Genomic DNA, 15,979 nt, shown 5'->3' with positions numbered 1-15,979 from the left:
TCATCACCACATACCGTCTTGGCCAGTTTGCAGGCCTGCTCGGGGGAGTTGAGGATCTCGTAGTAGAAGACAGAGAAGTTGAGAGCCAGGCCCAGACGAATCGGGTGGGTGGGTTGCATGTCCTTCTTGCTGATCTCAAACGCATCCTTATAGGCCTCCTGGGAGTTACCGATGATGGCTGGAGAGAGGAGAGAGGAAGATTAGAAATATACTACTTTAAATACATCTCTTTAAGGGGATAACAGCAACAGTCATTTTGACGAATAACTTTTATTTCAGACAGTGTTCAGTCTTTAAGATTAGAAATTATAACCCCCCCCCCGTCTGTAGTCAGTGAGTGAAAGAGATAACGTTATCACAATGGTTGTCGTGGTAAAGGTGGGCGGGACCGTGGGCCTTACGAGGAGCATTAAGTTAAGGTCTACTTCCTGTGCCAGTTCCAGAGAGGTGGAGACTAGACGACGTCTTCCACTGTGCAGCTCAACACAACAGACTGACACGAAGAGGAACCGAGCCTTGCTTTAACTTCCTGTTCACACTAATCTCTCTCTGATTAGCATCTACTGGCCTCCCTCACAGCTTCCTGCAGTCACTAGAACCAGTCTCCCTCACAGCTTCCTGTAGTCACCAGAACCAGCCTCCCTCACAGCTTCCTTCAGTCACTAGAACCAGCCTCTACTGGCCTCCCTCACAGCTTCCTTCATTCACTAGAACCAGCCTCTACTGGCCTCCCTCACAGCTTCCTTCAGTCACTAGAACCAGCCTCTACTGGCCTCCCTCACAGCTTCCTGCAGTCACTAGAACCAGTCTCCCTCACAGCTTCCTGTAGTCACCAGAACCAGCCCCCCTCACAGCTTCCTGTAGTCACTAGAACCAGCCTCTACTGGCCTCCCTCACAGCTTCCTGCAGTCACAAGAACCAGCCTCTACTGGCCTCCCTCACAGCTTCCTTCAGTCACTAGAACCAGCCTCTACTGGCCTCCCTCACAGCTTCCTTCAGTCACTAGAACCAGCCTCTACTGGTCTCCCTCACAGCTTCCTGTAGTCACAAGAACCAGCCTCCCTCACAGCTTCCTGTAGTCACTACAACCAGCCTCTACTGGCCTCCCTCACAGCTTCCGTCAGTCACTAGAACCAGCCTCCCTCACAGCTTCCTGTAGTCACTAGAACCAGCCTCCCTCACAGCTTCCTGTAGTCACTACAACCAGCCTCTACTAGTCTCCCTCACAGCTTCCTGCAGTCACTAGAACCAGCCTCCCTCACAGCTTCCTGTAGTCACTACAACCAGCCTCCCTCACAGCTTCCTGTAGTCACTACAACCAGCCTCTACTGGCCTCCCTCACAGCTTCCTGTAGTCACTACAACCAGCCTCTACTGGCCTCCCTCAAAGCTTCATTCAGTCACTAGAACCAGCCTCCCTCACAGCTTCCTGCAGTCACTAGTACCAGCCCCCCCTCACAGCTTCCTTCAGTCACTAGAACCAGCCTCATCTGGCCTCCCTCACAGCTTCCTTCAGTCACTAGAACCAGCCTCATCTGGCCTCCCTCACAGCTTCCTGTAGTCACTACAACCAGCCACTAGAACCAGCCTCCCTCACAGCTTCCTTCAGTCACTAGAACCAGCCTCATCTGGCCTCCCTCACAGCTTCCTGTAGTCACTACAACCAGCCTCCCTCACAGCTTCCTTCAGCCACTAGAACCAGACTCCCTCACAGTTTCCTTCAGTGACTAGAACCAGTCACCCTCACAGCTTCCTTCAGTCACTAGAACCAGTCTCCCTCACAGCTTCCTTCAGTCACTAGAACCAGCCTCCCTCACAGCTTCCTTCAGCCACTAGAACCAGACTCCCTCACAGCTTCCTTCAGTCACTAGAACCAGCCTCCCTCACAGCTTCCTTCAGCCACTAGAACCAGACTCCCTCACAGTTTCCTTCAGTCACTAGAACCAGACTCCCTCACAGCTTCCTTCAGTCACTAGAACCAGCCTCCCTCACAGCTTCCTTCAGCCACTAGAACCAGACTCCCTCACAGTTTCCTTCAGTCACTAGAACCAGCCTCATATGGCCTCCCTCACAGCTTCCTTCAGTCACTAGAACCAGCCTCTACTGGCTTCCCTCACAGCTTCCTTCAGTCACTAGAACAAGTCTCCCTCACAGCTTTACTCCTATGAATAACACACCTAACCCTAATGACCCTGCTATGACTCCTATGAATAACACACCTAACCCTAATGACCCCGCTATGACTCCTATGAACAACACACCTAACCCTAATGACCCTGCTATGACTCCTATGAATAACACACCTAACCCTAATGACCCCGCTATGACTCCTATGAATAACACACCTAACCCTAATGACCCCGCTATGACTCCTATGAACAACACACCTAACCCTAATGACCCCGCTATGACTCCTATGAATAACACACCTAACCCTAATGACCCCACTATGACTCCTATGAACACACCTAACCCTAATGACCCTGCTATGACTCCTATGAACAACACACTTAACCCTAATGACCCCGCTATGACTCCTATGAACAAACCTAACCCTAATGACCCTGCTATGACTCCTATGAACAACACTAGGATTATGTAGGACACACCCTTATGTATCAGAGGGCCCAATGAGGTCAGTTTCCTGGGCGTGGCATCACCACGTAGTAAGGTTTATAGAAAACCTAAAGCCCTGGATCAACCAGAGGGCCACAGCTCTACTGCTGCATCACAAAGTAAACAGGCCACACCCTTCTCTTCCCCTCTCTCTCTCTCCTAGTGGCCCACCGGGCCGCCGAGCCAGCCGTTACCGGGCCGCCGAGCCAGCCGTTACCGGGCCGCCGAGCCAGCCGTTAACGGGCCTCTGAAACAATAATTCCATGAATGGCGTGGTATCCAACCAGCCACCCAGAACGGCAACTCCTCTCAACACAGACACACCTGTCTACCTGTTCCCCAACAGACACACCTGTCTACCTGTTCCCCAACACAGACACACCTGTCTACCTGTTCCCCAACACAGACACACCTGTCTTCCTGTTCCCCAACACAGACACACCTGTCTACCTGTTCCCCAACACAGACACACCTGTCTACCTGTTCCCCAACAGACACACCTGTCTACCTGTTCCCCAACAGACACACCTGTCTACCTGTTCCCCAACACAGACACACCCTGTCTACCTGTTCCCCAACACAGACACACCTGTTCCCCAACACAGACACACCTGTTCCCCAACACAGACACACCTGTTCCCCAACACAGACACACCTGTTCCCCAACACAGACACACCTGTCTTCCTGTTCCCCAACACAGACACACCTGTCTACCTGTTCCCCAACACAGACACACCCCGTCCTGTTCCCCACCAGACACACCTGTTCCCCAACACAGACACACCTGTTCCCCAACACAGACACACCTGTCTACCTGTTCCCCAACACAGACACACCTGTCTACCTGTTCCCCAACACAGACACACCTGTCTACCTGTTCCCCAACACAGACACACCTGTCTACCTGTTCCCCAACACAGACACACCTGTCTACCTGTTCCCCAACACAGACACACCCGTCTACCTGTTCCCCAACACAGACACACCCGTCTACCTGTTCCCCAACACAGACACACCCGTCTACCTGTTCCCCAACACCACACCCGTCTACCTGTTCCCCAACACAGACACACCTGTCCTGTTCCCCAACACAGACACACCCGTTCCTGTTCCCAACACAGACACACCTGTCTTCCTGTTCCCCAACACAGACACACCTGTCTACCTGTTCCCCAACACAGACACACCTGTCTACCTGTTCCCCAACAGACAGACACACAGACCTGTTCCCCAACACAGACACACCTGTCTACCTGTTCCCCAACACAGACACACCTGTCCCCAACACAGACACACCTGTCTACCTGTTCCCCACCTGTTCCCCAACACAGACACACACCCGTCTTCCTGTTCCCCAACACAGACACACCTGTCTACCTGTTCCCCAACACAGACACACCTTCCTGTTCCCCAACACAGACACACCTGTCTACCTGTTCCCCAACACAGACACACCTGTCTACCTGTTCCCCAACACAGACACACCTGTCTACCTGTTCCCCAACACAGACACACCTGTCTACCTGTTCCCCAACACAGACACACCTGTTCCCCAACACAGACACACCCGTCTACCTGTTCCCCAACACAGACACACCCGTCTACCTGTTCCCCAACACAGACACACCCGTCTACCTGTTCCCCACACAGACACACCCGTCTACCTGTTCCCCAACACAGACACACCCGTCTACCTGTTCCCCAACACAGACACACCCGTCTCCACCTGTTCCCCAACACAGACACACCCGTCTACCTGTTCCCCCCCAACACAGACAGACCTGTTCCCCACACAGACACACCCGTCTACCTGTTCCCCAACACAGACACACACCTGTCTACCTGTTCCCCAACACAGACACACCCGTCTACCTGTTCCCCAACACAGACACACCCGTCTACCTGTTCCCCAACACAGACACACCCGTCTACCTGTTCCCCAACACAGACACACCCGTCTACCTGTTCCCCAACACAGACACACCTGTCTACCTGTTCCCCAACACAGACACACCTGTCTACCTGTTCCCCAACACAGACACACCTGTTCCCCAACACAGACACACCCTGTCTACCTGTTCCCCAACACAGACACACCCGTCTACCTGTTCCCCAACACAGACACACCCGTCTTCCTGTTCCCCAACACAGACACACACCTGTCTACCTGTTCCCCAACACAGACACACACCTGTCTACCTGTTCCCCAACACAGACACACACCTGTCTACCTGTTCCCCAACACAGACACACCTGTCTACCTGTTCCCCAACACAGACACACCTGTCTACCTGTTCCCCAACACAGACACACCTGTCTACCTGTTCCCCAACACAGACACACCTGTCTACCTGTTCCCCACACACCTGTTCCCCAACACAGACACACCTGTCTAACCTGTCTACCCAACACAGACACACCTGTCTACCTGTTCCCCAACACCTGTCTGGTCTGTTCCCCAACACAGACACACCTACCTGTTCCCCAACACAGACACACCTGTCTACCTGTTCCCCAACACAGACACACCTGTCTACCTGTTCCCCAACACAGACACACCTGTCTACCTGTTCCCCAACACAGACACACCTGTCTTCCTGTTCCCCAACACAGACACACCTGTCTACCTGTTCCCCAACACAGACACACCTGTTCCCCAACACAGACACACCTGTTCCCCAACACAGACACACCTACCTGTTCCCCAACACAGACACACCCGTCTTCCTGTTCCCCAACACAGACACACCCCCGTCTACCTGTTCCCCAACACAGACACACACCCGTCTACCTGTTCCCCAACACAGACACACACCCGTCTTCCTGTTCCCCAACACAGACACACTACCTGTTCCCCAACAGACACACCTGTCTACCTGTTCCCCAACACAGACACACCTGTCTACCTGTTCCCCAACACAGACACAACACAGACACACACCTGTCTACCTGTTCCCCAACACAGACACACCCGTCTGTTCCCCAACACAGACACACCTGTCTACCTGTTCCCCAACACAGACACACCTGTCTACCTGTTCCCCAACACAGACACACACCTGTCTACCTGTTCCCCAACACAGACACACCTGTCTACCTGTTCCCCAACACAGACACACCTGTCTACCTGTTCCCCAACACAGACACACCTGTTCCCCAACACAGACACACCTGTCTACCTGTTCCCCAACACAGACACACCCGTCTGTTCCCCAACACAGACACACCTGTCTACCTGTTCCCCAACACAGACACACCCGTCTACCTGTTCCCCAACACAGACACACCCGTCTACCTGTTCCCCAACACAGACACACAACACAGACACACCCGTCTACCTGTTCCCCAACACAGACACACCCGTCTACCTGTTCCCCAACACAGACACACCCGTCTACCTGTTCCCCAACACAGACACACCCGTCTACCTGTTCCCCAACACAGACACACCCGTTCCTGTTCCCCAACACAGACACACCTGTCTACCTGTTCCCCAACACAGACACACCCTGTCTACCTGTTCCCCAACACAGACACACCCGTCTTCCAGACACACCCGTCTACCTGTTCCCCAACACAGACACACCCTGTCTTCCTGTTCCCCAACACAGACACACCTGTCTAACCTGTTCCCCAACACAGACACACCTGTCTAACCTGTCTCCCCCCCAACACAGACACACCTGTCTTCCAGTTCCCCCCCAACACAGACACACCTGTCTACCTGTTCCCCAACACAGACACACCTGTCTACCTGTTCCCCCCAAACACAGACACCTGTTCCCCACACAGACACACCTGTCTACCTGTTCCCCAACACAGACACACCTGTCTACCTGTTCCCCAACACAGACACACCTGTCTACCTGTTCCCCAACACAGACACACCTGTCTACCTGTTCCCCAACACAGACACACACCTGTCTACCTGTTCCCCAACACAGACACACCTGTTCCCCAACACAGACCTGTTCCACAGACAACACCTGTTCCCCAACACACACACCTGTCTACCTGTTCCCCAACACAGACACACCCTGTCTACCTGTTCCCCAACACAGACACACCTGTCTACCTGTTCCCCAACACAGACACACCTGTCTACCTGTTCCCCAACACAGACACACCTGTCTACCTGTTCCCCAACACAGACACACCTGTCTTCCTGTTCCCCAACACAGACACACCTGTCTACCTGTTCCCCAACACAGACACACCCTGTCTTCCTGTTCCCCAACACAGACACACCTGTCTACCTGTTCCCCAACACAGACACAGACACACCTGTCTACCTGTTCCCCAACACAGACACACCTGTCTTCCTGTTCCCCAACACAGACACACCTGTCTTCCTGTTCCCCAACACAGACACACCTGTCTACCTGTTCCCCAACACAGACACACCTGTCTACCTGTTCCCCAACACAGACACCTGTCTTCCTGTTCCCCAACACAGACACACCTGTCTTCCTGTTCCCCAACACAGACACCTGTCTACCTGTTCCCCAACACAGACACCTGTCTTCCTGTTCCCCAACACAGACACACCTGTCTTCCTGTTCCCCAACACAGACACCTGATTGGCTAGCACAAAGGGATTATCACAGGGCTTACCGGCTTTCTCCTCTCCAACCGCGACCTCGGCTAAGTAGCGGTAGTAATCTCCTTTCATTTTCAAATAGAACACTTTGCTCTCGGCCGGAGTAGCATTGGGGATGAGGAACTGGTTCAGAAGACCCTGTAGAGAGAGGGAGACAGGTTTTTGTTAGAAATATGCAAATCAGACACCCAGCCACCACACTCAGTTATTTACATGTGAATTGTTGGCTCTATAGTCGTACAGCACCGCCATTTGCAGCTCTGCAAAAGGTATCACCTAACATTGTATAGGCAGGTCTAGACCCCCCAGCACCAGTTTCTATGGAAATCACATCTAGCCGTGTGATGTAGTATTAGGGAGTTGTAGTTTCCAGCCGTGTGATGTAGTATTAGGGAGTTGTAGTTTCCAGCCGTGTGATGTAGTATTAGGGAGTTGTAGTTTCCAGCCGTGTGATGTAGTAAGGGAGTTGTAGTTTCTAGCCGTGTGATGTAGTATTAGGGAGTTGTAGTTTCTAGCTGTGTGATGTAGTATTAGGGAGTTGTAGTTTCTAGCTGTGTGATGTAGTAGTAGGGAGTTGTAGTTTCCAGCTGTGTGATGTAGTAGGGAGTTGTAGTTTCCAGCTGTGTGATGTAGTAGGGAGTTGTAGTTTCTAGCTGTGTGATGTAGTAGTAGGGAGTTGTAGTTTCCAGCCGTGTGATGTAGTAGTAGGGAGTTGTAGTTTCCAGCTGTGTGATGTAGTAGTAGAGTTGTAGTTTCCAGCTGTGTGATGTAGTAGTAGGGAGTTGTAGTTTCCAGCCGTGTGATGTAGTAGTAGAGTTGTAGTTTCCAGCCGTGTGATGTAGTAGTAGGGAGTTGTAGTTTCCAGCCGTGTGATGTTGTAGTTTCCAGCTGTGTGATGTAGTAGTAGGGAGTTGTTGTAGTTTCCAGCTGTGTGATGTAGTAGTAGGGAGTTGTAGTTTCTAGCCGTGTGATGTAGTAGTAGGGAGTTGTAGTTTCCAGCCGTGTGATGTTGTAGTTTCCAGCCGTGTGATGTAGTAGTAGGGAGTTGTAGTTTCTAGCCGTGTGATGTAGTAGTAGGGAGTTGTAGTTTCCAGCTGTGTGATGTAGTAGGGAGTTGTAGTTTCCAGCTGTGTGAAGTAGTAGGGAGTTGTAGTTTCCAGCTGTGTGATGTAGTAGTAGGGAGTTGTAGTTTCCAGCTGTGTGATGTTGTAGTAGGGAGTTGTAGTTTCCAGCCGTGTGATGTAGTAGTAGGGAGTTGTAGTTTCCAGCCGTGTGATGTAGTAAGGGAGTTGTAGTTTCCAGCCGTGTGATGTAGTAGTAGGGAGTTGTAGTTTCCAGCTGTGTGATGTAGTAGTAGGGAGTTGTAGTTTCCAGCTGTGTGATGTAGTAGTAGGGAGTTGTAGTTTCCAGCCGTGTGATGTAGTAGTAGGGAGTTGTAGTTTCTAGCCGTGTGATGTAGTAGTAGGGAGTTGTAGTTTCCAGCTGTGTGATGTAGTAAGGGAGTTGTAGTTTCCAGCTGTGTGATGTAGTAAGGGAGTTGTAGTTTCCAGCTGTGTGATGTAGTAAGGGAGTTGTAGTTTCCAGCTGTGTGATGTAGTAAGGGAGTTGTAGTTTCTAGCCGTGTGATGTAGTAGTAGGGAGTTGTAGTTTCTAGCCGTGTGATGTAGTAGGGAGTTGTAGTTTCCAACAGGCCAATATTCTACACACAGTGCATTCAGAAAGTATTCAGACCCCTTGACTTTTTCCACGTTTTTACGTTAGAGCCTTATTCTAAAATGGATTTTTTCAAATGCATCAATCTATATACAATACTCCATAATGACAAAGCAAAAACAGGTTTAGAGATTTATGAAAACTTCAAATTAAACCGTAAATGTTACAATAACATAAGTATTCAGACCCTTAACTCAGTACTTTGTTGAAGCACCTTTGGCAGTAATGCCCTGAACCACCTGACTCCTCTAGAACCACATGACTGACTCATCTAGAACGTGGATCCCCGAACTCGGTCCTTGGGGCCCACCCTGGGTGAGAGAGAGAGACATCCCCTGGGTGAGAGAGAGAGAGAGACATCCCCTGGGTGAGAGAGAGAGAGAGAGACATCCCCTGGGTGAGAGAGAGAGAGAGACATCCCTGGGTGAGAGAGAGAGAGAGACATCCCTGGGTGAGAGAGAGAGAGACACATCCCCTGGGTGAGAGAGAGAGAGACATCCCCTGGGTGAGAGAGAGAGAGAGACATCCCCTGGGTGAGAGAGAGAGAGAGACATCCCCTGGGTGAGAGAGAGAGAGAGACATCCCCTGGGTGAGAGAGAGACATCCCCTGGGTGAGAGAGAGAGACATCCCCTGGGTGAGAGAGAGAGACATCCCCTGGGTGAGAGAGAGAGACATCCCCTGGGTGAGAGAGAGAGACATCCCCTGGGTGAGAGAGAGAGACATCCCCTGGGTGAGAGAGAGAGACATCCCCTGGGTGAGAGAGAGACATCCCTGGGTGAGAGACATCCCTGGGTGAGAGAGAGAGAGAGACATCCCTGGGTGAGAGAGAGAGACATCCCCTGGGTGAGAGAGAGAGAGACATCCCCTGGGTGAGAGAGAGAGAGACATCCCCTGGGTGAGAGAGAGAGAGACATCCCCTGGGTGAGAGAGAGAGACATCCCCTGGGTGAGAGAGAGAGAGACATCCCCTGGGTGAGAGAGAGAGAGACATCCCCTGGGTGAGAGAGAGAGACATCCCCTGGGTGAGAGAGAGAGAGACATCCCCTGGGTGAGAGAGAGAGAGATACATCCCCTGGGTGAGAGAGAGAGAGAGACATCTCCTGGGTGAGAGAGAGAGAGACATCTCCTGGGTGAGAGAGAGAGAGAGACATCTCCTGGGTGAGAGAGAGAGAGAGACATCTCCTGGGTGAGAGAGAGAGAGAGACATCTCCTGGGTGAGAGAGAGAGAGAGACATCTCCTGGGTGAGAGAGAGAGAGACATCTCCTGGGTGAGAGAGAGAGAGACATCTCCTGGGTGAGAGAGAGAGAGACATCTCCTGGGTGAGAGAGAGAGAGAGACATCTCCTGGGTGAGAGAGAGAGACATCTCCTGGGTGAGAGAGAGAGAGACATCTCCTGGGTGAGAGAGAGAGAGAGACATCTCCTGGGTGAGAGAGAGAGAGACATCTCCTGGGTGAGAGAGAGAGAGACATCCCCTGTGTGAGAGAGAGAGAGACATCCCCTGTGTGAGAGAGAGAGAGACATCCCCTGTGTGTGAGAGAGAGAGAGAGAGAGAGAGACATCCCCTGGGTGAGAGAGAGAGAGACATCCCCTGGGTGAGAGAGAGAGAGACATCCCCTGGGTGAGAGATAGAGAGACATCCCCTGGGTGAGAGAGAGACATCCCCTGGGTGAGACATCCCCTGGGTGAGAGAGAGAGACATCCCCTGGGTGAGAGAGAGACATCCCTGGGTGAGAGAGAGAGACATCCCCTGGGTGTGAGAGAGAGAGACATCCCCTGGGTGAGAGAGAGAGACATCCCCTGGGTGAGAGAGAGAGACATCCCCTGGGTGAGAGAGAGACATCCCCTGGGTGAGAGAGAGAGACATCCCCTGGGTGAGAGAGAGAGACATCCCCTGGGTGAGAGAGAGACATCCCCTGGGTGAGAGAGAGAGACATCCCCTGGGTGAGAGAGAGAGACATCCCCTGGGTGAGAGAGAGAGAGATCCCCTGGGTGAGAGAGAGAGACATCCCCTGGGTGAGAGAGAGAGACATCCCCTGGGTGAGAGAGAGAGACATCCCCTGGGTGAGAGAGAGAGACATCCCCTGGGTGAGAGAGAGAGACATCCCCTGGGTGAGAGAGAGAGACATCCCCTGGGTGAGAGAGAGAGAGACATCCCCTGGGTGAGAGAGAGAGACATCCCCTGGGTGAGAGAGAGACATCCCCTGGGTGAGAGAGAGACATCCCCTGGGTGAGAGAGAGAGAGACATCCCCTGGGTGAGAGAGAGAGAGACATCCCAAAGCTTGATGAGTTGGTTTATTTGAATCAGCTGTGTAGTGCTAGGGCAAAAACCAGGTGGTGTCTCTCTCTCACCTGAGACACCTGTCCCTCTCAAAAGTGTCTCTACAACGGGACCGACAGGTGAGGAATGGCCTAACGAGCTGAACGAGGCCCTACGAACTGGCTAACAGCTAATTACACTGAGCTGATTACTGTCAGACCAGGGCTAGAACCAGGCAGGCAGGAAAACCTCAATCATTTAAAGAGGGAGGGACAAGGTTTGGGTGAGAGCCCCAGTCGTAGCACCTCTCGTCAATAAATTGACATGGCAAACTGGTTTGCGGGAAATAAATGATATGGCATTTTGAAGGATGAAAACTCACGGTGGGTCAAAGCCACCGAGAGAGAGAGATAGAGAGACAGAGAGAGACAGAGACAGAGAGAGAGACAGAAATGATATGGCATTTTGAAGGATGAAAACTCACGGTGGGTCAAAGCCACCGAGAGAGAGAGAGAGACAGAGAGAGACAGACAGAGAGAGAGACAGAGAGAGAGACAGAGAGAGAGACAGAGAGAGAGACAGAGAGAGAGACAGAGAGAGAGACAGAGAGCACCTCCCCTTCCCCAGTCGTCTTACCAGCACATCGTTACAGATCTCCTTCAGTTCCTTCTCTATCTTCTCCCTGTACTCCTTGGCCATGGCCTGCTTCTTCTCGCTGCCCTCAGTCTTCTGCTCGATGCTGGACACCACCCTCCAGGAGGAACGCCGAGCGCCCACCACGTTCTTATAGGCCACAGAGAGGAGGTTCCGCTCCTCGTTGGACAACTGGGTGCCTTCCTCCGTCACAGCCTTCATGGAGGCCGCCATGTCGTCGTAGCGCTCGGCCTGCTCCGCCAGCTTGGCCTTCTGGACCAGCTCCTTCTGAACCACCTCGCTCTTGTCAACCATGGCTACTCAGGACTGAGGACAGAGAAGAAGAAACATGGCTGCCATGGTTACTGGGGACTGAGGAGAGAGAAGAAACATGTCAACCATGGTTACTAGGGACCGAGGAGAGAAGAATAAATATCAACCATGGTTACTAGGGACCGAGGAGAGGAAATAATAAATATCAACCATGGTTACTAGGGACTGAGGAGAGAGAGAAGAAACACGTCAACCATGGTTACTAGGGACTGAGGAGGGAGAAGAAGAAACGTAGCCATGGTTACTAAGGACTGAGGAGAGAGAAGAAGAAACATGGCTGCCATGGTTACTGGGGACTGAGGAGAGAGAAGAAACATGTCAACCATGGTTACTAGGGACTGAGGAGAGAGAAGAAGAAACGTAGCCATGGTTACTAGGGACTGAGGAGAGAGAGAAGAAACGTAGCCATGGTTACTAGGGACTGAGGAGAGAGAGAAGAAACATGTCAACCATGGTTACTAGGGACTGAGGAGAGATAAGAATAAATATCAACCATGGTTACTAGGGACTGAGGAGAGAGAGAAGAAACACGTCAACCATGGTTACTAGGGACTGGGGAGAGAGAAGAAGAAACATAGCCATGGTTACTAGGGACTGAGGAGAAGAAACATGTCAACCATGGTTACTAGGGACTGAGAAGAAGAAACATGTCAACCATGGTTACTAGGGACTGAGAAGAAGAAACATGTCAACCATGGTTACTAGGGACTGAGAAGAAGAAACATGTCAACCATGGTTACTAGGGACTGAGAAGAAGAAACATGTCAACCATGGTTACTAGGGACTGAGAAGAAGAAACATGTCAACCATGGTTACTAGGGACTGAGGAGAGAGAAGAACCATGTCAACCATGGTTACTAGGGACTGAGGAGAGAGAGAAGAAACATGTCAACCATGGTTACTAGGGACTGAGGAGAGAGAGAAGGGACTGAGGAGAGAGAGAAGAACCATGTCAACCATGGTTACTAGGGACTGGGGAGAGAGAGAAGAAACATAGCTATTGTTGCTAAGGACTGAGGAGAGAGAAGAAGAAATGTAGCCATGGTTACTAAAGACTGAGGAGAGAGAAGAAGAAACATATCAACACCATGGTTACTAGGGACTGAGGAGAGAGAAGAAACATGTCAACCATGGTTACTTGGGACTGAGGAGAGGAAATAATAAATATCAACCATGGTTACTAGGGACCGAGGAGAGAGAAGAAGAAACATGTCAACCATGGTTACTAGGGACCGAGGAGAGAGAGAAGAAACATGTCAACCATGGTTACTAGGGCCCGAGGAGAGAAGAAACATGTCAACCATGGTTACTAGGGCCCGAGGAGAGAACAAACATGTCAACCATGGTTACTAGGGACCGAGGAGAGAAGAAACATGTCAACACCATGGTTACTAGGGACTGAGGGGAGAAGAAACATGTCAACACCATGGTTACTAGGGACTGAGGAGAGAGAAGAAGAAACATGTCAACGCCATGGTTACTAGGGACCGAGGAGAGAAGAAACATGTCAACCATGGTTACTAGGGACCGAGGAGAGAGAAGAAGAAACATGTGAACCATGGTTACTAGGGACCGAGGAGAGAGAAGAAGAAACATGTCAACCATGGTTACTAGGGACCGAGGAGAGAGAAGAAGAAACATGTCAACCATGGTTACTAGGGACCGAGGAGAGAGAAGAAGAAACATGTCAACCATGGTTACTAGGGACAGAGGAGAGAGAAGAAGAAACATGTCAACCATGGTTACTAGGGACTGAGGAGAGAGAAGAATAAATATCAACCATGGTTACTTGGGACTGAGGAGAGAAATGTTGGCATGGCATGTGTCTGGAATGGCTGATACAATACAGGAGAGAAATGTTGGCATGTCGTACAGGGTCAAGCTGCAGTGGAGCGCCCCTGGACGGAGAGCAAGGTAAGTGTCCTACTCAAGGGCACACCGGTAAAGGAAGGTTGTTACAATCTGAACCCAGAAGCCCTGCAGTTACCAGATCCATTCCCAGCGCACGACCCGGGATTCAAATCGACAACTGCCCACACCAACACGGAACAGTCCAGGAAATCTAACCTATAGCTAGCACCAAAGCAAACAACTCATAAACCAGGACCGCCCCAAAACAGACAGCAGTGAGAATAGTTCTACACCGAATCAATAACCGACATCTGCTGGTACCATGCAGAATGGCCCACGGGTCTACAGACAACACTGATGTACCACGCTCAATCAATCCCATATTTTCCATTCCTCAATATATACACATGTAGACTAGCCTGGTACTGTGGCTTGGGGGTCATGTGAGACGTGCACTGTGGATTTCCGCTAACACGCTATGGCGCTGGAAACATTATCCAGGTTAAGACCTGATATGGATGGTATGTACGACACAGCATTGAAAGCACACTAGCCTGGTTCCTACCGTGTAAAGAAAAACGCGGATGTGCATTCACTCCCTGCCATGCCACACCCATGTTGTGAATGATTAGCACAGAATGGCAAGCATTTACACACACAGATGGCGATGGACATACTGTACAATTCATGTACTGTCAGTTAGCTACATTGAATGTCCAACGGATGTAAAGTTAAGATTGATTCATCGCTGAGTTCGCTATAATGGCCAACGGGAGGATGTCGTCCCCGCCTTAAAATGACAACGGTATTACTACTGTTTCTCATCCGGAAAGTACTAGTGAACCCCGGCATTGCGCACACTCAAACCGTGCCTGGGACATAGCTTAGCTACGATCAAAATTAAAGGGTTTTAAATAGTCAGATTCAGTTTGCTATTTTATTTATACGAGTTAGTTAGCTAACAAGGCCGCTAACTGAGTTATCCATGCGAGTAAAGTGTTGGTCGTGATCTGCCTCCAAAAAAAACATGTTTTAAATATCAAATAACTGTTTTGTGTCAGTAAACGACGAATACTGGGTCCAAAAACGGTTTTATAATTAGCTAGCGAGCCAGCTAGGTTTGTGCCGACCAAGCCCATGTTGAATAAACTCAGTTGGTTTAGCCGAGCTACATGTCTGCTATTGCTAACTAAATTCAACAGATTAGCTAACATGCAATTGTCGACCACAATAGGTAGAAAAAGAAAAAGGTAACTACTTGAAACCTGACAAGATGCACACAAAAAAAACCTGTCCTAGCGAGAACAAACCCCCCAAAGAAACAAAACAGGTAGCTATTGTTCTTTGGTCGGCTAACTGCATTCCTAGCTAACGTTAGCCACCTGACAAAAAAACTAACTGGATCTCTAACCGTTACATATACTACCCGCTATTTTTCCCTCAAAGTAAGATCCATAGTGAACACATACATCAAAACATTTGTTAAACGTGAATCTAACATGACTTTTTGAACTTAGAAAATGCCTCTTACCTGAGTGCAAAGGGCTAGTGGTGTTGTCGGTGTGGCTCGCTAGCTACGTTACACAGCTGCTTCTCTCACAACCCGTCTGAATGTCGAGTCCACGGGGTTTCCCTCCAATCACACCCCAGCAGCAGGGACGCACTGGGGGTCACTAGTTACCACAGCCACAAAGTCAGATTTTTTACAACCACAACAAATAAAATAAAAACAGTCCGATTTTTATTTTATTTTTTAAATGATTTTTTTTATTATGAACACAACAAATAAAATAAAAACAAAGTCAGATTTTTTATTTATTTATTATGAACACATAAATAATATGACTAATATAATAATATAATATGACTAATCCCCCCGCTTATTTAAAAAAAATGTATCTTATTAAAAATCTGATTTAAAAAAAAAAAAACAACCTAACTTTAAAACACACTGCTCACATTATTCCTTAACC

At 50.2% G+C, this 15,979-nt stretch overlaps 1 protein-coding gene across 1 annotated transcript in view; it reads right to left on the bottom strand.

Moving 5' to 3' along the window:
• Window positions 1–15,644, bottom strand: part of LOC115115779 (14-3-3 protein beta/alpha-A-like) — a 31,532-nt gene extending 15,888 nt beyond the window's left edge. The window contains exons 1-4 of the mRNA XM_065027263.1: window positions 15,538–15,644; window positions 11,826–12,149; window positions 7,231–7,354; window positions 15–178 (exon numbers count right to left, since the gene is read on the bottom strand). Coding sequence (XP_064883335.1) covers window positions 15–178; window positions 7,231–7,354; window positions 11,826–12,137 — 600 coding nt within the window. The 5' untranslated portion in view covers window positions 12,138–12,149; window positions 15,538–15,644. The remainder of the gene's footprint in view (window positions 1–14; window positions 179–7,230; window positions 7,355–11,825; window positions 12,150–15,537) is intronic.
• Window positions 15,645–15,979: the final 335 nt, after the last annotated feature.

Source organism: Oncorhynchus nerka, linkage group LG14 (assembly GCF_034236695.1).
Source record: "Oncorhynchus nerka isolate Pitt River linkage group LG14, Oner_Uvic_2.0, whole genome shotgun sequence".
NCBI lineage: Eukaryota > Metazoa > Chordata > Actinopteri > Salmoniformes > Salmonidae > Oncorhynchus > Oncorhynchus nerka.
Note: the sequence above shows the minus strand (reverse complement) of the source record. Positions and strands in the feature narration are given on the sequence as shown.